The sequence below is a fragment of the Hemiscyllium ocellatum genome, chromosome 3, assembly GCF_020745735.1.
Source record: "Hemiscyllium ocellatum isolate sHemOce1 chromosome 3, sHemOce1.pat.X.cur, whole genome shotgun sequence".
Lineage (NCBI taxonomy): Eukaryota > Metazoa > Chordata > Chondrichthyes > Orectolobiformes > Hemiscylliidae > Hemiscyllium > Hemiscyllium ocellatum.
This window is the reverse complement of record NC_083403.1, coordinates 3,430,894-3,452,846: the sequence shown is the minus strand read 5'-3', so window position 1 is coordinate 3,452,846 and position 21,953 is coordinate 3,430,894. Positions and strand designations below refer to the sequence as shown.

Below are 21,953 nucleotides of genomic sequence, written 5' to 3'. Positions count from 1 at the left end.
ACACGCGTGCGCAAACAAACACACACAATCTCTCTCTCTCTCTCTCTCACCCTCTGTCTCTCACATACGGCAAAAGTGAGGACTGCAGATGCTGGCGATCAGAGTCAAGATTAGAGTGGTGCTGGAAAAGCACAGCAGGTCAGGCAGCATCCAAGGAGCAGGAAAATCGACGTATCAAGCAAAAGCCTTTCATCAGGAATGATGGTCCTGATGAAGGTTTTTTGCCCGAAATGTCAATTTTCCTGCTCCTCGGATGCTGCCTGACCTGCTGTGCTTTTCCAGCACCACTCTAATCTTGACTCTGTCTCTCACATACACCCACTCTCTGAGAGTCTCACTGACTTGCGCGCTCTCTCTCTCTCTCTCTCTCTCTGTCACGCACACTCACTGACTCACTCTCGAACTGTCTCTCACATGCAGCCACTCACTCCCTCCCCTTCCCCATTCCCCCTCATGCACCACCTACACTCCCCACCCATTCTTCTATTCATCTGCCCCCCCCCCCCCCCCCCCCTCATCCTTCTCAGTCTCTTCCCCCTGCCCCTTGACCCTCTGGTGTTTCTCTTATCACCACTCACCACTCTCTTATCCCATTCTCTGTTGCTCTCTCTTCATAAGATGTGGGACCAGAAGTCGGCCATTTGGCCCATCAAGTCTGTTCCACCATTCTGTGAGATCACAGCTGACCTGATAACCTTGAAGCCCACTTTCCTGCCCTTTTCCCATTTCCCCCTGATTGCGTTCCTGACTAAACATCTAACTCCTCCTTGACATACATAATGATCTAGCTTGACAGCCCTCTGTGGTGAAAAACATTTGCAAATTTACTTTCTCTCAGAGAGAAGGAATTCTTCATCCTGATCTCGGTTTTAATTATGCACCCTCTGACTCTGGGTCGATGCTGTCTGATCTGATACAGTCGTACAAGGGCCAACGTTCTCTGTCAAGTCCCCTCAGAACCTTGTATATTTCAATAAGGTCACCTCTCGTCCTTCTAAACTCCAAAGAGTTCAGGCCAACCTACTCGCCTCTCCCTGTCAGAGAGTCTCTCCATCCCCGGGCTCAGCTGAGTGAACGTTCTCCGGACTGTCTCCAATGTCAGTCTGTCTTTCCTCAGATAACGGGCCCACCGCTGTCCACTGTATTCCAGTTGTACTCCGATTGGTGCCTTGTTCTGTATTAACAAAGCCTTGCAGATTTTATACACCATTCCCTTGGAAATAAAAACCAACAGTTCATTTGCCTTCCATATTACCCACTGAATCTGGACGCAAATCTTTTTGTAGCCCATCGCTCTGTCTCTCTCGCCCTGTCTCATAACTGTCTCCCTACCCCTCACTCTCTGTCTCACTCACCCAGCTATCCCTGTCTCTTGGTCGTTACCTATCTCTACATCTCCCTTTCCTCCTCTTGATCCATACTCCTTTTGATCCATTCACCTTTTCCACTCCTGTCTGTCCCCCTCCAACCCTTGCTCTCTCTGTCCTGTTCCCCCCCTAACCCTTGCTCTCTCTGTCCTGTTCCCCACCCCCTAACCCTTGCTCTTTCTGTCCTGTTCCCCACCCCCTAACCCTTGCTCTCTCTGTCCTGTCCATCCCTAACCCTTGCTCTCTCTCTGACCACACCCCACTGCTGCCTCTTTGACCAGAATGTTTTTTTCCTGGGCTTTTGTCGATTTTATTCACGTATTTTCTTGTGTTTTCTCTCTCTTTTGCTCTGTTTTTGTGCTAGGCTTAATGCTGCCAGCGACCACCTTATAGTCCAAGCGAGGATGTGTGTGTGATACCTCTGGCTGTCCACTCACCGCGATTCCTTCTCTACCATTCCTGCCTCTCTCCATCCAGAACCTCTTCACTACCTAAACCACATCACCCACGGACTGTCTGCTTCTCTCTGCTGCCTCCTTGACAAATCCCTGACTGCTTCGTCACAAACCTGTTTTTGGAAGAGACTGTCCTTTGTGTTTAATGGGGAGTGGACTGCCTGTGTTAGTTCTGGTCAGCACTAACACTAGCCTGGCCTGGTTCCATTCAGTCTGCAATGTCACCACTTTGTTTCCCATGGCCAGACGGAGTATTTGCTGCCTGTGGAAAGTCATTTGTGAAAGGAGCCTTTTTGGCTCTGATTGTTCCAGAAGGCAGTGAGACAGAGGTCGTGAATGTAGGGGAGATGGCAAAGATTGAGAGCCTATCCTATCCTTGTGTGTGTGTGTGTGTGTGTGTGTGTGTGTGTGTGTGTGTGTGTGTGTGTGTGAGAGAGAGAGCAGTGTGTCCCCCATCGGTGTGTGTGTGTGAGAGAGAGATAGAGAAAAGAGTCTGTGTGAGAGAGAGCAGCGTTTCCCCCCCCCCCCCACCATCAGGGTGTGTATTTGTTTCAGTTACCCTGTATTTGTGTGCACGTATAAGTCTGTCCTTGAGTGTGTGTGTGTATGTTTGTATCTCCCTGTGTGTGTTTCCCGAAGTGTGTGTGCGTTGACTATCTTGAATTCAGCTTGTCCTTTAGTGTGTAATTGCATTCTTGAATGTGTGTGCACGAAAGTGTGTCCCAGTGTGTAGCTATGTAAGCATATAAGTGTGTGTGTGTGTTTAGGTGTGTAAGTGTGTACCTGGTTGAGAATGTGTGAGAAAGTCTATCTCAGTAACTGTGTGGTGTCCTTTGCCACTTCCTGTCACACTCTCCCACCCTGTCCCTGTCCTGGGAATGTTTGATGGGAGGCAGTGCAGAGGGAGCTTCACTCTGTATCGAGCTCCATGCTGTCCCGAGCTTGCAAGTGTTTGATGAGGGACAGTGTGGGTGTCTGTTCTGAGTTTTAGGAATTTCTAACTAAGGTTCTTCTGAAATAATGCCTCTTCAGTTTAGTGGTACTGTTCTCACTGTTCTCCAGAACTAAGCTTTTTGCTTTTGAGGTGACATTCCTGTGTTTTTTTCTGAAATGTAACTTGCTGTATTCTGTGTAGTAGCAGTAGTGATTTCCTGATTGAATATTGTGCCTGCTGGTAATGAGAGCTGTTCTGTGCTGCCTTGTGTTGTTCTTCACACACTTAATCTTGGTACCTCATCGTGGTTTCACTGATGGCACTGAATCTCAATTCTGTGCCCCCCTTTAACAACCCCTCCCACTGCAATCTGTACCCCCCCAGCACCAACCCCTCCCACTGCAACCTGTACCCCCCAGCACCAACCCCTCCCACTGCAACCTGTACCCACCCAGTGCCAACCCCTCCCACTGCAACCTGTACCCCCCCAGCACCAACCCCTCCCACTGCAACCTGTACCCCCCCCAGCACCAACCCCTCCCACTGCAACCTGTACCCCCCAGCACCAACCCCTCCCACTGCAACCTGTACCCACCCAGTGCCAACCCCTCCCACTGCAACCTGTAACCCCCAGCACCAACCCCTCCCACTGCAACCTGTACCCACCCAGTGCCAACCCCTCCCACTGCAACCTGTACCCCCCCAGCACCAACCCCTCCCACTGCAACCTGTACCCCCCCCAGCACCAACCCCTCCCACTGCAACCTGTACCCCCCAGCACCAACCCCTCCCACTGCAACCTGTACCTCCCCCCCCTTCCATCCAGCACCAGCCCCTCCCACTGCAACCTGTACCTCCCCCCCTTGCCTTCCATCCAGCACCAACCCCTCCCACTGCAACCTGTACCTCCCCCCCCCCTCGCCTTCCATCCAGCACCAACTCCTCCCACCCCCCCCCCTCTTCCATCCAGACCCTGGTGCACCAACCCCTCCCCAGCCCCAGCTGCTCCTGCCCTTGCTCTCCTCCTCCTCCCCCCAGCAGCCAGTCTGCCTCAGTATCTCTCCCTCCCAGCGTGCTGTTGTTGAGTCTTTTCACATCCTTGCCCCAAACCTCACTCCCGTGCAGTTTGTAAACGTGGGCTTTACTGTTAAGGGAGATTGTTATCAGGCTCAAACTACTCGTCTTAATAACATCAGTGTAAGATGGTGATATAGAAAGTAAAGTGTAGAGCAAACATCTTCCAGTATTATGTCTGATTTTTCCGTTTTTGGTTTATTAACAGAAAATGTTTCAAAACAAGTAGATGTAATGGTACACCAGGCTAATCAATCTGTACTCTTGGCCCGTGTCTGAGAGAGGAGGAACGCTATCATTGATCCACACAGGGACGGCATCAGCAGGGCTCCTATACTCAGCTGTCATTTCAATGTATTAAGGTCTGGCTCATTCCAGTTGAGGTCCAGAATCTTTGATAATTCTGCCTTTCCATCCAAACATCAGAACTTGCAACATTCTTGTCGCATTGTTGTCTCCTCTGTTCAACAACTCAATCAGGAGAGCCACAGAAAACACTCAAACAGCCCCAATTTCAACCTGAAATGTTGATCAACCCTATCACCACACCCCACAAGAGAGATTAGCAATCACACAGCCAACATCTTCTATTGATAACCAAATACTTGAGGAAAGTGCTCAGCAGCTTCCGAAACCAGCAATGGTTCTGGAAAGGAATGCCAGAACATAAGGAGCGAAAGGCCCAGTTCACAGTGTCACAGCGGGTGCTGTAAATTGCAAATCCAGACATATTCAGCAGCTCAGGTCATGTCGGTGGAGAAGGGAGCAGTGTTCACCACATGACAGATGCTGCAGGGGGGCTGCTCCAACCTCTTGATTTGACAGCAAAAGGATTCTGACATTTCCCAGCACAGGGGAAACACCACGTTATTCACAGGGTCAGTACTGAGGGAGTGCCGCACTGTCCCAGGGTCAGTCCTGAGAGAGTGTCGGAGGGTCAGTGCTGATGGAGTGCCACACTGTCGGAGGGTCAGTACTGAGGGACTGCCGCACTGTCCCAGGGTCAGTGCTGATGGAGTGCCACACTGTCGGAGGGTCAGTACTGAGGGAGTGCCGCACTGTCCCAGGGTCAGTGCTGATGGAGTGCCACACTGTCGGAGGGTCAGTACTGAGGGAGTGCCGCACTGTCGGAGGGTCAGTACTGAGGGAGTGCCGCACTGTCGGAGGGTCAGTACTGAGGGAGTGCCGCACTGTCCCAGGGTCAGTGCTGAGGGGGTGCCGCACTGTCGGAGGGTCAGTGCTGAGGGGGTGCCGCACTGTCAGAGGGTCAGTACTGAGGGAGTGCCGCACTGTCGGAGGGTCAGTGCTGAGGGAGTGCCGCACTGTCGGAGGGTCACTACTGAGGGAGTGCCGCACTGTCAGAGGGTCAGTACTGAGGGAGTGCCGCACTGTCGGAGGGTCACTACTGAGGGAGTGCCGCACTGTCAGAGGGTCAGTACTGAGGGAGTGTCACACTGTCCCAGGGTCAGTACTGAGGGAGTGCCGCACTCTTGGAAGTGTCTGGATGAACATTGCTAACGCAATGCCTATCTGCTCTGATATCTGAATTTAAATGATCACATGTCACTATCTAAAGGAAAAGCGACAGCCTCCTGTGTCCTGCCCAGTTACCCTTTGGCCAACGGGACAGCGGGATCTGGGAGGGTATCCCAGGAGAGTATCCTGGGAGGGTATCCTGGCCGTGTGTCCGGGAGGGTATCCTGGCCGTGTGTCCGGGAGGGTATCCTGGCCGTGTGTCCGGGAGGGTATCCTGGCCGTGTGTCCGGGAGGGTATCCTGGCCGTGTGTCCGGGAGGGTATCCGGACGGGTATCCGGGAGGGTATCCTGGGCATGTATCAGGGAGGGTATCCCGGGAGGGTATCCGGATGGGTATCCCGAGTGGGTATCCGGGAGGGATTGTGGTGTGGAACTTGGTGCTCAGTTTCCTGGATTGCTGCAGTGCCACTTGGTTGGATGTGAAATGCTGTGGGACTGTCTGAGATGGCAAAAGGCACTAAGGAAGCAAAGTCTTGCTGATATAGTTGCTGTGTACTGCATCGAATTTGCTGCTTCTCAATTCTGACAGTGAGTGTCACATTCAGGTTGCACCAGCCATCCAGTTTCTTATTGTGTCCCATTACCCAGGGGCGAAGACACAGTGAGAGTGAGCAGTGGTTTCACTGCGATCCTGAATGTACTGAGAGATTACAGAGATGCCTACCTCTCTGATTGCTCACCACAGCCAGGCCCAGAGGAGCCTTAACATCAGTCTGGCAGCTGCTGGTTCACTCCCTTCCTCCTGACCTCACTCGGATGAGGCTGACAGAAAGGCAGCCCCGAGGTCTCAGCTTCTTCAGGGCAGGGTGAAGTCTGCTTCTCCTCTGCCTGCTCATTCTGCCTTGTCTTTTGATGGAGCTGCTGTCTCCAGTACAAGTCACAGTGGTGCGTCCCGGGACGCAGAACAGAGAAAGCAGCCGACCTTGGATCAGGAGGGGTCCGCCTGTCCATCAGCGCTCTCTGTATCTCCATGCTGACATGCTGATGACCAAGACTCTCTGCCCCCTCCCCTCAGCGTGCTGGAGCTGTCAGAGTGTGAGCAGTGTGTCCATCACATGAAGGTCTGACACTTGTGGTGCAATAGTAGAGTCCCTGCCTCTGAGACAGAAGAGTCAAAAAGTGCGGTGCTGGAAAAGCACAGCTGGTCAGGTAGCATCCGAGGAGCGGGAGAGTGGACGTTTCAGGCCTAAGGCCATGGTCAGAGTCCCTGCTCACCTTCTCAGGCTCTGCCTGACCAGCAGTGGTGCTCCATGCATCACGACTCTGACTCTGCAGTATCTACAGCTTTGCTGTCTCTGAGACAGGAGGCCCACACGTCAAATCTCAACTGCTGCAGACCTTCGTCAGAACACCTCGGAAGGGTGAATTCAAAAATAAAACCGATCAATAAACCATATTACCAGTTCCCCCGCACACCCGATCAGCTGAATTCCCTGGTTTTGTCAGAGCAACATCATAAATGGTGAGCAACTCATCACCCATCTCTATCTCTCCCTCACTCCTCCCTCTCTCTCCCCCCCCACCCCGGTCTCTCACTCTCTGTTGCTGTCTCTAGATTTGTCTTGGTGTTGATGACTCCTTTGCTTCCTCTGTATCTCCCTCTATGTTTTTATTACACCTTCTATCACTGTTTCTCTATCTCCACTCTTCCTCCATCTCTTTCCCTTTACCCTTTTCATCCGTGCCCTCCTATCTCTCTCTTTCCCCTTGTATGTCTATCTCTCTCTCCCCCCGTTTCTGTGGTGCGAGGTAGGGAAGAGGGGGTGCTGTAATTGTCCCAGTGTTGGGTGCTGGCTGGATTGTCTGTACTGTGCTTATCTTATCACTCGCTGAAACCACCCGATTCTGAAATAAAACATATCCTCGTGTGTGAGCCCGGACTCATCGCCTCATTACTGGTCTCAGTCATGTTTCTCAACAATCCACAATTCAGTACAACTTCATTTATAAGAGAGACTGACAGAGGGACTGAGGTCAGAGAGAGAGAGAGGGACTGAGGTCAGAGAGAGAGAGAGACTGACAGAGGGACTGAGGTCAGAGAGAGAGAGAGAGAGAGAGAGAGAGAGACTGACAGAGGGACTGAGGTCAGAGAGAGAGAGAGGGGGACTGAGGTCAGAGAGAGAGAGAGACTGACAGAGGGACTGAGGTCAGAGAGAGAGAGAGAGGGACTGAGGTCAGAGAGAGAGAGAGACTGACAGAGGGACTGAGGTCAGAGAGAGAGAGAGACTGACAGAGGGACTGAGGTCAGAGAGAGAGAGACTGACAGAGGGACTGAGGTCAGAGAGAGAGAGAGACTGACAGAGGGACTGAGGTCAGAGAGAGAGAGAGAGACTGACAGAGGGACTGAGGTCAGAGAGAGAGAGAGAGAGAGACTGACAGAGGGACTGGAGTCAAAGAGAGAGAGAGACACTGACAGAGGGACTGGGGTCAGAGAGACACTAACAGAGGGACTGGAGTCAAAGAGAGAGAGAGAGACATTGACAGAGGGACTGGGGTCACAGAGAGAGAGACTGACAGAGGGACTGGGGTCAGAGAGAGAGAGACAGAGGGACTGAGGTCAGAGAGAGAGAGACTGACAGAGGGACTGAGATCAGAGAGAGAGACTGACAGAGGGACTGAGGTCAGAGAGAGAGAGAGACTGACAGGGACTGGGGTCAAAGAGAGAGAGAGACTGACAGAGGGACTGGGGTCAAAGAGAGAGAGAGACTGACAGAGGGACTGAGGTCAGAGAGAGAGAGAGAGAGACACTGACAGAGGGTCTGGGGTCAGAGAGAGAGAGAGACTGACAGGGACTGGGGTCAAAGAGAGAGACTGACAGAGGGACTGGGGTCAAAGAGAGAGAGAGACTGACAGAGGGACTGAGGTCAGAGAGAGAGAGAGAGAGACACTGACAGAGGGTCTGGGGTCAGAGAGAGAGACAGACAGAGGGACTGGAGTCAAAGAGAGAGAGACACTGACAGAGGGACTGGGGTCAGAGAGAGACACTAACAGAGGGACTGGAGTCAAAGAGAGAGAGAGAGACATTGACAGAGGGACTGGAGTCAAAGAGAGAGAGAGACATTGACAGAGGGACTGGGGTCAGAGAGAGACTGACAGAGGGACTGGGGTCAGAGAGAGAGAGAGAGAGACTGACAGAGGGACTGGGGTCAGAGAGAGAGAGAGAGACACTAACAGAGGGACTGGAGTCAAAGAGAGAGAGAGACATTGACAGAGGGACTGGGGTCAGAGAGAGACTGACAGAGGGACTGGGGTCAGAGAGAGAGAGAGAGAGACTGACAGAGGGACTGGGGTCAGAGAGAGAGAGAGAGAGAGACACTAACAGAGGGACTGGAGTCAAAGAGAGAGAGAGACATTGACAGAGGGACTGGGGTCAGAGAGAGAGACTGACAGAGGGACTGGGGTGAGAGAGAGACACTAACAGAGGGACTGGAGTCAAAGAGAGAGAGAGACATTGACAGAGGGACTGGAGTCAAAGAGAGAGAGAGAGAGACACTGACAGAGGGACTGGGGTCAGAGAGAGAGAGAGACTGACAGAGGGACTGGGGTCAGAGAGAGAGAGAGACACTAACAGAGGGACTGGAGTCAAAGAGAGAGAGAGACACTGACAGAGGGACTGGGGTCAGAGAGAGAGAGAGAGAGACTGACAGAGGGACTGGGGTCAGAGAGAGAGAGAGACACTAACAGAGGGACTGGAGTCAAAGAGAGAGAGAGAGACATTGACAGAGGGACTGGGGTCAAAGAGAGAGACTGACAGAGGGACTGGAGTCAAAGAGAGAGAGAGAGAGACACTGACAGAGGGACTGGGGTCAGAGAGAGAGAGAGACACTAACAGAGGGACTGGAGTCAAAGAGAGAGAGACATTGACAGAGGGACTGGGGTCAGAGAGAGAGACTGACAGAGGGACTGGAGTCAGAGAGAGAGAGACTGACAGAGGGACTGGAGTCAAAGAGAGAGAGAGACATTGACAGAGGGACTGGGGTCAGAGAGAGAGACTGACAGAGGGACTGGAGTCAAAGAGAGAGAGAGACATTGACAGAGGGACTGGGGTCAGAGAGAGAGACTGACAGAGGGACTGGAGTCAAAGAGAGAGAGAGACATTGACAGAGGGACTGGGGTCAGAGAGAGCGAGAGAGACACTAACAGAGGGACTGGAGTCAAAGAGAGAGAGAGAGAGAGACACTAACAGAGGGACTGGAGTCAAAGAGAGAGAGAGACACTAACAGAGGGACTGGAGTCAAAGAGAGAGAGAGAGAGACACTAACAGAGGGACTGGGGTCAAAGAGAGAGAGAGAGACTGACAGAGGGACTGGGGTCAGAGAGAGAGAGACACACACATTGAAAGAGGGACTGGGGTCAGAGAGAGAGAGAGACACTGACAGAGGGATTGAGGTCAGCGAGAGAGAGACTGACAGGGACTGAGGTCAGAGAGAGCGAGAGAGAGACTGACGGGGACTAGGGTCAGAGAGAGAAACAGACTGACAGGGACGGGAGTCAGCGAGAGAGAGACTGACAGAGGGACTGGGGTCAGAGAGAGAGAGAGAGATACTGACAGAGGGACTGGGGTCAGAGAGAGAGAGAGAGAGACTGACAGAGGGACTGGGGTCAGAGAGAGAGAGACTGACAGAGGGACTGGGGTCAGAGAGAGAGAGAGAGAGAGCGACTGACAGACGGACTGGGGTCAGAGAGAGAGAGACTGAGAGGGGCTGGGGTCAGAGAGAGAGAGAGACACTGACAGACGGACTGGGGTCAGAGAGAGAGAGAGACTGAGAGGGGCTGGGGTCAAAGTGAGAGACTGGCAGAGGGACTGGGGTCAGGGAGAGAGAGACACTGAGAGGGACTGGGGTCAGAGAGAGAGACACTGAGAGGGACTGGGGTCAGAGAGAGAGAGAGAGACTGACAGAGGGACTGGGGTCAGAGAGAGAGAGAGACTGACAGAGGGACTGGGGTCAGAGAGAGAGAGAGACTGACAGAGGGACTTGGGTCAGAGAGAGAGACTGACAGAGGGATGGGGTCAGAGAGAGAGAGACTAACAGAGGGACTGTGGTCAGAGGGAGAGAGAGAGCGATTGACAGAGGGACAGGGGTCAGAGAGAGAGACACTGACAGAGGGACTGTGGTCAGAGGGAGAGAGAGAGCGATTGACAGAGGGACAGGGGTCAGAGAGAGAGACACTGACAGAGGGACTGTGGTCAGAGGGAGAGAGACTGACAGAGAGACTGGGGTCAGAGAGAGAGACTGACAGAGGGACTGGGGTCAGGGAGAGAGACTGACAGGGATGGGGTCAGAGAGAGAGACTGACAGAGGGACTGGGGTCAGAGAGAGACTGACAGAGGGATGGGGTCAGAGAGAGAGACTGACAGAGGGACTGGGGTCAGAGAGAGACACTGACAGAGGGATTGGGGTCAGAGAGAGAGACTGACAGAGGGACTGGGGTCAGAGAGAGATATACTGACAGAGAGACTGACAGAGGGATGGGGTCAGAGGGAAAGACTGACAGAGGGTCTGGGGTCATAAAGACGGAGAGTGGGACTGGGGTCAGATAGAGACTGAGACTGACAGAGGAACTGCTGTCAGAGAGAGACACTGACAGAGGGACTGGGCTCAGAGAGAGAGAGAGATACTGACAGAGAGACTCAGAGGGTCTGGGGTCAGAAAGACGGACAGTGGGACTGCTGTCAGAGAGAGAGACTGACAGAGGGACTGGGGTTAGATGGAGAGATGAGGTTAGCTCTAACGGAGTGGTAACGTTTCGGTTTAACTGTCTGTGTTTCCACCCTGCAGGATGGGAGTGGCACACTGAGACGGAGTGGCTCACTCGGGAAAATCCGCGATGTTCTGAAACGTAGCAGTGAGATGCTGGTCAAGAAACTCCAGGGAAATGGTCAGCCTGAGCAGAAAAATCCCAGGTATGCCCTCACGGCGCGGTGGGAGGGGTGGGGCACCATTAGGCTGGCATGGCAGCATCTCCTGGTGCAGTTACACAGGGTCCCCTCCTCCGCCCCTCAGTAAGGAAGGTCAGGCAATGGGGCAGGGGATGTATTATTGTACTGTTACCCTGTGAGGGTAAGTATTACCCTGAGAGGGTCAGTGTTACTGTGTGAAGGTGAGGATTACCCTGTGAGGGTGAGTGTTAACCTGTGAAGGTGAGTGTTAATCTGTGAGGGTGAGTGTTACCCTGTGAAGGTGAGCGTTACTCTGTGAGGGTGAGGGTTACCCTATGAGGGTCAGGGTTACTCTGTAAGGGTGAGGATTACCCTGTGAGGGGAAAGTGAGGACTGCAGATGCTGGAGATCAGAGCTGAAAATGTGTTGCTGGAAAAGCGCAGCAGGTCAGGCAGCATCCAAGGAACAGGAGAGTCGACGTTTCGGGCATGAGCCCTTCTTCAGGAATGAGGAAAGTGTGTCCAGCAGGCTAAGATAAAAGGTAGGGAGGAGAGACTTGGGGGAGGGGCGATGGAGATGTGATAGGTGGAAGGAGGTCAAGGTGAGGGTGATAGGCCGGAGTGGGGTGGGGGGCGGAGAGGTCAGGAAGAAGATTGCAGGTTAGGAGGGCGGTGCTGAGTTCGAGGGATTTGACTGAGACAAGGTGGGGGGAGGGGAAATGAGGAAACTGGAGAAATCTGAGTTCATCCCTTGTGGTTGGAGGGTTCCCAGGCGGAAGATGAGGCGCTCCTCCTCCAGCCGTCGCGTTGCTATGGTCTGGCGATGGAGGAGTCCAAGGACCTGCATTTCAGAAATGCAAAACCTACGCCCGCACCTCCTCCCTCACTACCCTCCAAGGCCCCAAGGGATCCTTCCATTTCCGCCACAAATTCACCTGCACCTCCGCACACATCATTTACTGCATCCACTGCACCCGATGTGGCCTCCTCTATATTGGGGAGACGGGCCGCCTACTTGTGGAACGTTTCAGGGAACACCTCTGGGACACCCGGACCAACCACCCTGTGGCTCAACACTTCAACTCCCCCTCCCACTCCACCGAGGACATGCAGGTGAGTGTTCCCCTGTGAGGGTCAGGGTTACTCTCAGGGTCAGTGTTACCCCGTGAGCGTCCAGGTTACTCTGTGAGGGTGAGTGTTACCCTGTGTGGGTGAGCGTTACCCTGTGTGGGTCAGTGTTACTCTCTGGTTGAACTCTGCTCCCAATGAGGAAGAATTTCACAAAATTCGTTGAATCATAAAATCCCTGCATTATGGAAGCATGCCGAACGAGTCTACACAGAACCTGCTTAGAGAATCCCACCCTCTCCCTGCAACCCTCCATTTCCCATGGCTAACCCACCCTAACCTACACATCCCTGAACACTATAGGCAATTTAGCATGGCCAGTTTCCCTCAGAGAAAGTGAGGAGTGCAGATGATGGAGATCAGAGTCAAGAAAAACACAGCAGGTCAGGCCACATCCTGCATTTCCCTGATGAAGGGCTTCTGCCCGAAATGTCGATTCTCCTGCTCCTCGGATCCTGCCTGAACTGCTATGCTTTTCCAGCACCACACACTCAACAATTCACCTGACCCGCACACCTTTGGACTGTGGGAGGAAACCGGAGCACCCGGAGGAAACCCACACAGACACGGGGAGAATGTGCAAACTCCACACAGACAGTTGCTCCAGTTGGGAATTGAACCCAGGTTCCTGGTGTTGTGAGATAGCAGTGTTAACCACTGAGCCACTGTGTTGTATGTACTGATATAGTATAGGTGGCCATTCTACCCCTCCAGTCTGCACTAGCTGTCCAAATGAGCATCTTGTCTGAGTGCCAGTTCCTGACTTGTTGGGACTTTGCAGTTCCTTGATTTTTTACTGATCCTCTCCTTTGTTGAGGACATGAATGTAAGTTGTTTCTGCCATATTCTCAGACAGTGCAGACTGTTCCCATTGAGCAAACCTTTACCTCGAACCACTTTCACTTCCTTAAGCAATCGCTTTAAATCTGTATCCTCTTGATCTTGATCACCTCACGGGTGAGCATATTCTTTCCCGATTTCATCTGTCTAGCCCCCTCATGATGTTGAAAACTTCCTAATAGCTTTCTCTTCTCTCATATAAATGCTCCCAAATTTGTCAATCTCTTCACCACTGAAGTTCCTCATCCCCGAACCCATTCTTGTAAAGCTTTTTTCTCTCCCTTTCTCTCTCTCTCTCTCTCCCCCTCCCTCCCCAGTACATTCACATCTTTCTGATAAAGTGATGTCTACAACTGGACACAGTATCGCAGCTGAGGGCTCACAGGACAAGTTCAACATCTGAACTTCTGAGGAAGGGTGACTGGAGCTGAAAGATAAACTCTGCTGTCTCTCCTCTGATGCTGCAGAGCTCTTCCAGCAGTTTTGTTTCAGGTTCCCAGGATCCACAGTTCTTTTGGATTGTTTTTGTCTCATGTTCAACATCACCCTCTTGCTCTTGTACTCTCTGACCCTATCGATAAGGGTTAAGGACACTGTGGGCTCTCTCCACCTGTCCTTTACTGATCTGTACACACCCCACACTCGCTGCTCCTGCAATCCCTCTTCCCCCCCGCCGCCGCCCCCAGCTTTATACTGTTTGTCAGTGTTTGTCACACTTGAACCTCGTCTCCCGTCCATCCCCTAACCCTCCAGCCTTTCAGAGTTTGTCATGATCCTGCTGACAGCTTCCAAGTGTAGTGTCATCCAAGCTTCACATCACTGTTCACAGATGGCAAGAAAACTGGCCCTGTGTTTGTCAGGAAGGAAGAAAGACTGAAACTGACAGGCTAGTCAGATGGCCTAAACATCTAACAAAGAGAATTTAATCTGGAAAAGTGCGAGGTGTTGTCTTTTGGGGTGACTAACGAATCAAGGACATACACAATGAATGGGAGGACTATAGGAAGTACAGAGGAACCTTGGTGTATATGTCCATAGATGCTTGAAGGCAGTGGAATGCAGGATCAGGGAGGTTATAATGAAGCTGAAGTGAACGTTAGTCCACCATGGGAGGACTGCATGGAGTTCTGGTCTCCCCTGTAGGAGGGATGTGATTGCATTTGCACAGTAGATTTACCAGAATATTGCCTAGTCTGGAGTCAGTTACACTGAGTGAGTGTATTTAAGGCAGAGGTGGACAGGTTCTTGATGAGCAAAGGGATCAAAGGTTACAGGGAGAAGGCAGGAAAATGGGGTTGAGAAACATCTCGGCCTTGATCAAATGTTGGGAGACAAAACTCTGCTGATACTGGAATCCACGGGAGACAGGCAGGAGGCTGGGAGAACACAGCAAGCCAGGCAGCAGCAGGAGGGACAGGCAGGAGGCTGGGAGAACACAGCAAGCCAGGCAGCAGCAGGAGGGACAGGCAGGAGGCTGGGAGAACACAGCAAGGCAGGCAGCAGCAGGAGGGACAGGCAGGAGGCTGGGAGAACGCAGCAAGCCAGGCAGCAGCAGGAGGGACAGGCAGGAGGCTGGGAGAACACAGCAAGGCAGGCAGCAGCAGGAGGGACAGGCAGGAGGCTGGGAGAACACAGCAAGGTAGGCAGCAGCAGGAGGGACAGGCAGGAGGCTGGGAGAACACAGCAAGGCAGGCAGCAGCAGGAGGGACAGGCAGGAGGCTGGGAGAACACAGCAAGGCAGGCAGCAGCAGGAGGGACAGGCAGGAGGCTGGGAGAACACAGCAAGGCAGGCAGCAGCAGGAGGGACAGGCAGGAGGCTGGGAGAACGCAGCAAGCCAGGCAGCAGCAGGAGGGACAGGCAGGAGGCTGGGAGAACGCAGCAAGCCAGGCAGCAGCAGGAGGGACAGGCAGGAGGCTGGGAGAACGCAGCAAGCCAGGCAGCAGCAGGAGGGACAGGCAGGAGGCTGGGAGAACACAGCAAGCCAGGCAGCAGCAGGAGGGACAGGCAGGAGGCTGGAGGAACACAGCAAGGTAGGCAGCAGCAGGAGGGACAGGCAGGAGGCTGGGAGAACACAGCAAGGCAGGCAGCAGCAGGAGGGACAGGCAGGAGGCTGGGAGAACACAGCAAGGCAGGCAGCAGCAGGAGGTGGAGAGGTCAATGTTTCAGGTGTAACCCTTCTTCCAATGGGGGAGCAGACCCAATGGGCTGAATGGCCTCCATCTGTTCCTATGTGTTACAGAGCAGTTCCCCAATGAAGAGAGATTCGGTAGGCTCGGGTTGTTTTCCATACAACAATAGAAAGCTGAAGGGGGGCGGGGGGGGAATCTGATTGAGGTATCCAACATTCTGACGAGTATAGACAGGGTATTCAGGAGGAAACCACCCCTTAGCAGAGAGATCAATATCTCAGGTACAGTTTTAAAGTAAGGGGCACAAGGGCTAAATGGAATTTGAGGAAACTGTTTTTTCACCCAGAGAGTGGTGGGGGGGTGTTAGTCACTGCTTATAAGGGCGATAAAGGCCGGAACTCCATCACATTTAAGAAGCATTTAGACGGACAGTTGAAATGCCAGTGTGTGTGAAAGTATGGGCCAAGTGCTGGGAAATGGCATTCGACAAGATGGGGAAGTTTGACAGCAGACCATGATCAGCAGAAGGGTGTGCTTAAAAACTCAATAACTCTATATACACACACACACACACACACACACACACACACACACACACACACACACACACACACACACACACACACACACACACCGCTGCCCCCCACCACACACACAGCCCCACACAAACACAGACCCTTTTACACACACACACACCCCGCTGCCCCCCACCACACCCACACACAGCCCCACACAAACACAGACCCTTTTACTTACACACACACAGACACACACTCTCACACACACACACCCACACACAAACACAGACCCTTTTACACACACACACAGACCCCCTCCCCCCCACACACACACAGACCCCCACACACAGCCCCACACTCACGCACACTCACACCCCACCCCCAGAGACAAGCCTAGTGAGCCAGAAATCTAAAGCCCTCCCTCCTGCACCACTATCCTAGCTGCACAGACATCCACCTCATCCCCCTCTGTCAGTACCCACTTGTGATCGACTCTGGGAGGAATCCGAGATCCGTACGCTTAAGCTCCCGTTTGCTCATTTCCGACGATGTTCCTGAAATGCGGATTGCACGATCACGGTGTATGTTGTTGGTCCCACTGTGGGCCTCCTCTCCCTGAGAAAGACAGTGACTTCACATTCTCTTTCTTTCAGCATGAAACGAGCATCCTCTCTGAATTACCTCAACCGCACCAGCGAGGAATCGTTCCAGGTAAAGGCAGGGGAGGGTTCTGGTCCAGTACAGGAAACAACACAGCACCGACCCCGGGTCAGTCAGACCCACCGACCCCGGGTCAGTCAGACCCTCCGACCCCGGGACAGTCAGACCCTCCGACCCCGGGACAGTCAGACCCTCCGACCCCGGGTCAGTCAGACCCACCGACCCCGGGACAGTCACCCACCGACCCCGGGACAGTCACCCACCGACCCCGGGACAGTCACCCACCGACCCCGGGTCAGACACCCACCGACCCCGGGTCAGTCAGACCCACCGACCCCGGGACAGACAGACCCACCGACCCCGGGACAGACACTCACCGACCCCGGGACAGTCAGACCCACCGACCCCGGGACAGTCACCCACCGACCCCTGGTCAGTCACCCACCGACCCCTGGTCAGTCACCCACCGACCCCTAGTCAGTCACCCACCGACCCCGGGACAGTCAGACCCTCCGACCCCGGGTCAGTCACCCACCGACCCCAGGTCAGTCAGACCCACCGACCCCGGGTCAGACACCCACCGACCCCGGGACAGACACCCACCGATCCCGGGACAGTCACACCCACCGATCCCAGGTCAGTCAGACCCACCGACCCCGGGACAGTCACACCCACCGACCCCGGGACAGACAGACCCACCGACCCCGGGTCAGTCGGACCCACCGACCCCGGGACAGACAGACCCACCGACCCCGGGTCCGTCGGACACACCGACCCCGGGTCCCTCGGACCCACCGACCCCGGGTCAGACACCCACCGACCCCGGGTCAGACACCCACCGACCCCGGGTCAGTCGGACCCGCTGACTTGCGCAGGACTGAGCCTGAGTTACACCCTCTCAGTTTAACACTCTGTCATAAACAATGTCTCTCTAAGACACTCGTGAACACACACATGTACAATCACAAGCATTGTCTTTCACACAGACACACACCCTCGTGAACATTGTCATGGTCACTTACGTTCACACATTTGTACACACTCTCACCTTCTGTCTTACTCAGTCACTCTCTCTGTGAAGATTTCTGAGCTCTTTGTTTATCTGGTTCTGTTCCAGGGATCCCGCAATAACTTGGCCGAGTCTAGGGGTCTGAGTGCCAGTAATGTGGATCTCTGTAACCACTCCTCACTCCTTGAGCAGAACTAGCTGTTTCAGGGAGCAAGGGGCAGCTGATCAGGGACCTGCGAAAATGCTGCAGCCTGATTGGACGTCAGCTGCTGCTCCTGAGACATGCGGAACGTGATGCTGTACAGTTCATGGGAATAATCCAGAGCAGCGTCTGTCAGAGTGTGATGGAAACTGGGCTCTCCTACTCACCACCTCCACCCTCTCCTCTCAGTGACAGTCGAAACAGGAGATGGTAATCAAGGCTGAGCAGTGACAGGCAAACCTTTCGTCTGTACACATCCCCCCCCCCACCTCTCTCCCTGTACAGCCAACTGCCCGTAACCCACTCCCTTCATATACTTTCAGGAACCTGTACCATCCCTAACCCATACTTTAGTAGTCTGTACATCTCCCACCTCCCTGTCCTCTCAACAATCTGTACCATCTTCACTCTATGCCTCTCAGCAGACTGTACCCGTTTATGCTCTCTCTGTCTGTACACCCGGCAGAGTGTATTCCTTGCAGCTCGCTCTGCCTGTACACCCGGCAGACTGTACCCTATGTAGCTCTCTCTGCCTGTACACCCGGCAGAGTGTATTCCTTGCAGCTCGCTCTGCCTGTACACCCAGCAGACTGTATCCTTCACCGTTTTCTCTGCCTGTACACCCAGCAGACTGTACCCTTCGCAGCTCTCTCTGCCTGTACACCCGGCAGACTGTACCCCTTGCAGCTCTCCCTGCCTGCAAACCCAGCAGACTGTACCCCCTGCAGCTCGCTCTGCCTGTACACCCGGCAGACTGTACCCCATGCAGCTCTCTCTGCCTGTACGCCCGGCAGACTGTACCCCATGCAGCTCTCTTTGCCTGTACACCTGGCAGACTGTACCCCATGCAGCTCGTCCTGCCTGTACGCCCGGCAGACTGTACCCCATGCAGCTCTCTTTGCCTGTACACCTGGCAGACTGTACCCCATGCAGCTCGTCCTGCCTGTACACCCGGCAGACTGTACCCCATGCAGCTCGCCCTGCCTGTACACTCGGCAGACTGTACCCCATGCTGCTTGCTCTGCCTGTACACCTGGCAGACTGTACCCCATGCAGCTCTTTCTGCCTGTACACCCAGCAGACTGTACCCCATGCAGCTCTCTCTGCCTGTACAGCCAGCAGACTGTACCCCATGCAGCTCTCTCTGCCTGTACACCCGGCAGACTGTACCCCATGCAGCTCGCCCTGCCTGTACACCCGGCAGACTGTACCCCATGCAGCTAGCCCTGCCTGTACACCCGGCAGACTGTACCCCATGCAGCTCACTCTGCCTGTACACCCAGCAGACTGTACCCCATGCAGCTCTTTCTGCCTGCACACCCGGCAGACTGTACCCCATGCAGCTCTCTCTGCCTGTACACCCGGCAGACTGTACCCCATGCAGCTCGCCCTGCCTGTACACCTGGCAGACTGTACCCCATGCAGCTCGCCCTGCCTGTACACCCTGCAGACTGTACCCCATGCAGCTCGCCCTGCCTGTACACCCGGCAGACTGTACCCCATGCAGCTCTCTCTGCCTGTCTGATCTCTCTGATCTCCAGCATCTGCAGCCCTCACTTTCTCCCTGTCCTGGTATTTCCCTGTGAACTGCAAGCTTCCTTTTCATGTATTTCACCAGTTTGCTGTTTAAATCTGCCTCCTCTACTCTTGCAGATCGCAAGTTCCAGATCATAACAACTCGTGATGTTCATTAACTTCCTACCTTCCAGCTTAGTTTGCTCATGTTTTCCCTTAAACTACGCTCCCTGACAAAGGAACTTCAGCAGTTCTGTCCGGTCTATGTCCAGCTAGTAGACAGGAAGGCAGGCAGTCTAATGAAGTCTAATTGTGCTGTCCTCACTTGTTCACCACCTATTGTCTTAGTGCAGATGTTGCTCAGAGTTCTGGCTCAGTGCTATCACTGCACTCACAGACTGGCTGTATTGGCAGAGGTCTTGGACTGTCACAGTTTTAATACACGTGTCACACAGTTACCCTAGATACAGGTTTGGGGATCTCAGTACAATATTTAACACTGCTCAGGATCCACCTCCTTTCCACTGTCTCCCAGCTAGTGAGGGAATAGGAACATACCTGGATTTGAGGATGGGTCAATCACTGATAATGTGTGGATTACCCAAGGCGTACACTTGACTTGATCCTACTATGAAAACACTAAATTGACATGATTGAGGATTCCTGGTTTGTTTTTGACACAATCTGGAATTTTGGTACAAATTCTCACACTCCTAGCCCAGTTCCTGAATGTAAGGTTAATCAGAACTGAGTTTCTGCTGGATTTAATCTAAACTATATGAATGAATTTGATTTAAATATCTTTCAGGATCTCTATTTCTCTTAATTAATGTAATGTATTTGACTCACTGTGTCAGGTGCTGTGTCTAGAATAGTTGATTAGTTTGGGGCCTAGTCAGCTCTTCTGCTGCTATCTCCAATGTATTTTACTTGAATAAAATTTGATTTTGAAAAGGAAACTGTGACTGAATTTCAGTTTGTATCAGTCAGCACATCAAATGGGGATCGAAAGCAAGATAAGGTAAATCTAAAGGGTCATCTCACAGATATCAAAACAACGTGGAGGACTGCATTGGGACAAAACGGCAGCTCATCATCATCATCATCGTCATCATCTCCGGGGGAATTAATGACAGAGAACCAGCCACAACTGAATCTATATATGAATAAAATCAATCCAGGGCCAACACAACTGCAGCTGAGACCACCCTCCCCTCTCTCGGTACCCTATCCAACTCTAATAATCCTCAACGACAAAAACAGACATTGCTGGAAAAGCTCAGCAGGTCTGGCAGCATCTGTGAGGAGTAATCAAAGTTAACGTTTCAGGTCTGGTGAACTGATGATAATTCCTCTAATAATCCTCAACTCCACTTTTCTACCTTTTCTCCATAACCCTTGATTCCGTTATTGATGAAAAATCTTGTCTCTCTTATCTTTGGATATACATAAAGACCCAGCCTTGACAGCTCTCCGTGGTAAAGAATCCCACAAATCCATCACCCTCAAAGAGAAGAAATTCCTCCTCAGTTTTGTCTTAAATTTGTGACCGCTTATTCTGAGATGATGCCCTCTCATCGCAAAGTCTCCCACAAGGGCCAACAATCTCTCCTCACCTCCCCTGTCAAGTTTCCTCAGAATCTTGTATATTTCAATAAGGCAACCTCTCATTCTTCTAAACTCCAGTGAGTACAGGCCCAACCGACTCAATCTGTCCTCACCAGGCAGCATCTCTTACCTGGGATCAGCCGAGTGAACCTTCTCTGGACTGCCTCCAATGCCAATATCTTTCCTTGGAATAAGGGGCTAAAGCTGTTCACAGTACCCCAGTTGTGGGCTATATCCCATGAATTACAACCAAATTAATCTCCAAAATCTAAGACCTAGGTCTCTGCTCCATCTTTTGCAACTTCCCGACGCTCAAGACCATCAGTCAGAACGGGCAACAGCGCCTCCTCCAGGACAATCCTCAACACCCGTGTCCCGGAAGGCTACATGCTGAGACCCCAATTGTACTCCCCGTACACATGACTGTGTGACAAAATGTTGTCCTAACTCCACCTACATCTCTCACAACACTAACGTTGTAGGCCAGATCTCAAACAGTCTCAAGAATACAGGGAAGAGAGTGCTGGGTGGCACGGTGCAGAGATAACAATTTCTCCCTCAATGTCAGTAAAATGAAAGGGCTGGTGTTTGACCTCAGGAAGCAAGTTAGAGGGAGCGCCTCTGTCCATATCAATGAGACTGAGGTGGAGAGGGTCGACAGCATCAAGTTCCAGGGAGTGACGATCACCAACAATCTGTCCTGGACTCCCCCATTGATGTGACGGTCAAGAAAACACGCCAACACTTCCACCTCCTCAGCAAGCTGAGGAAATTCGGAACTAGACAGCATGGGTTTAAGGTGAGAGAGCAAAGATTTAAACGGGACCTGAGGAGCAACATTTTCATGCAGAGGGGTGTGTGTGTGTGTGTGTGTGTAATGAGCTGCCAGAGGAAGTGGTAGAGGCTGGTACAATTACAACATTTAGTTTACAACATATACCTCTATGACCATTACTATCCGTTTAGGATACAGTAGAACCCCTGTTTCCACGGATTTGGTTTTCGCGATTTACTGAGGCCCGAAGATAATGCATAGAACATTCCAGAAATAATTCCAGGGGACTACTGGGGAGATAAGTATCCCATTTAAATGTTAG

General features: G+C 52.7%; 1 protein-coding gene across 3 annotated transcripts in view; it reads left to right on the top strand.

Moving 5' to 3' along the window:
• The window catches only part of klc1b (kinesin light chain 1b), a 109,160-nt gene extending 89,013 nt beyond the window's left edge, over positions 1-20,147 (top strand). For 2 of the 3 annotated variants that reach the window (XM_060847907.1, XM_060847917.1), the window contains exons 14-16: positions 11,147-11,271; positions 16,516-16,573; positions 17,640-20,147. In XM_060847907.1, coding sequence (XP_060703890.1) covers positions 11,147-11,271; positions 16,516-16,573; positions 17,640-17,729 — 273 coding nt within the window. In that variant the 3' untranslated portion in view covers positions 17,730-20,147. Of the gene's footprint in view, positions 1-1,731; positions 3,588-11,146; positions 11,272-16,515; positions 16,574-17,639 lie in introns of those variants that run through there. The other variant, XM_060847926.1, reaches the window with a different exon arrangement.
• Positions 20,148-21,953: the final 1,806 nt, after the last annotated feature.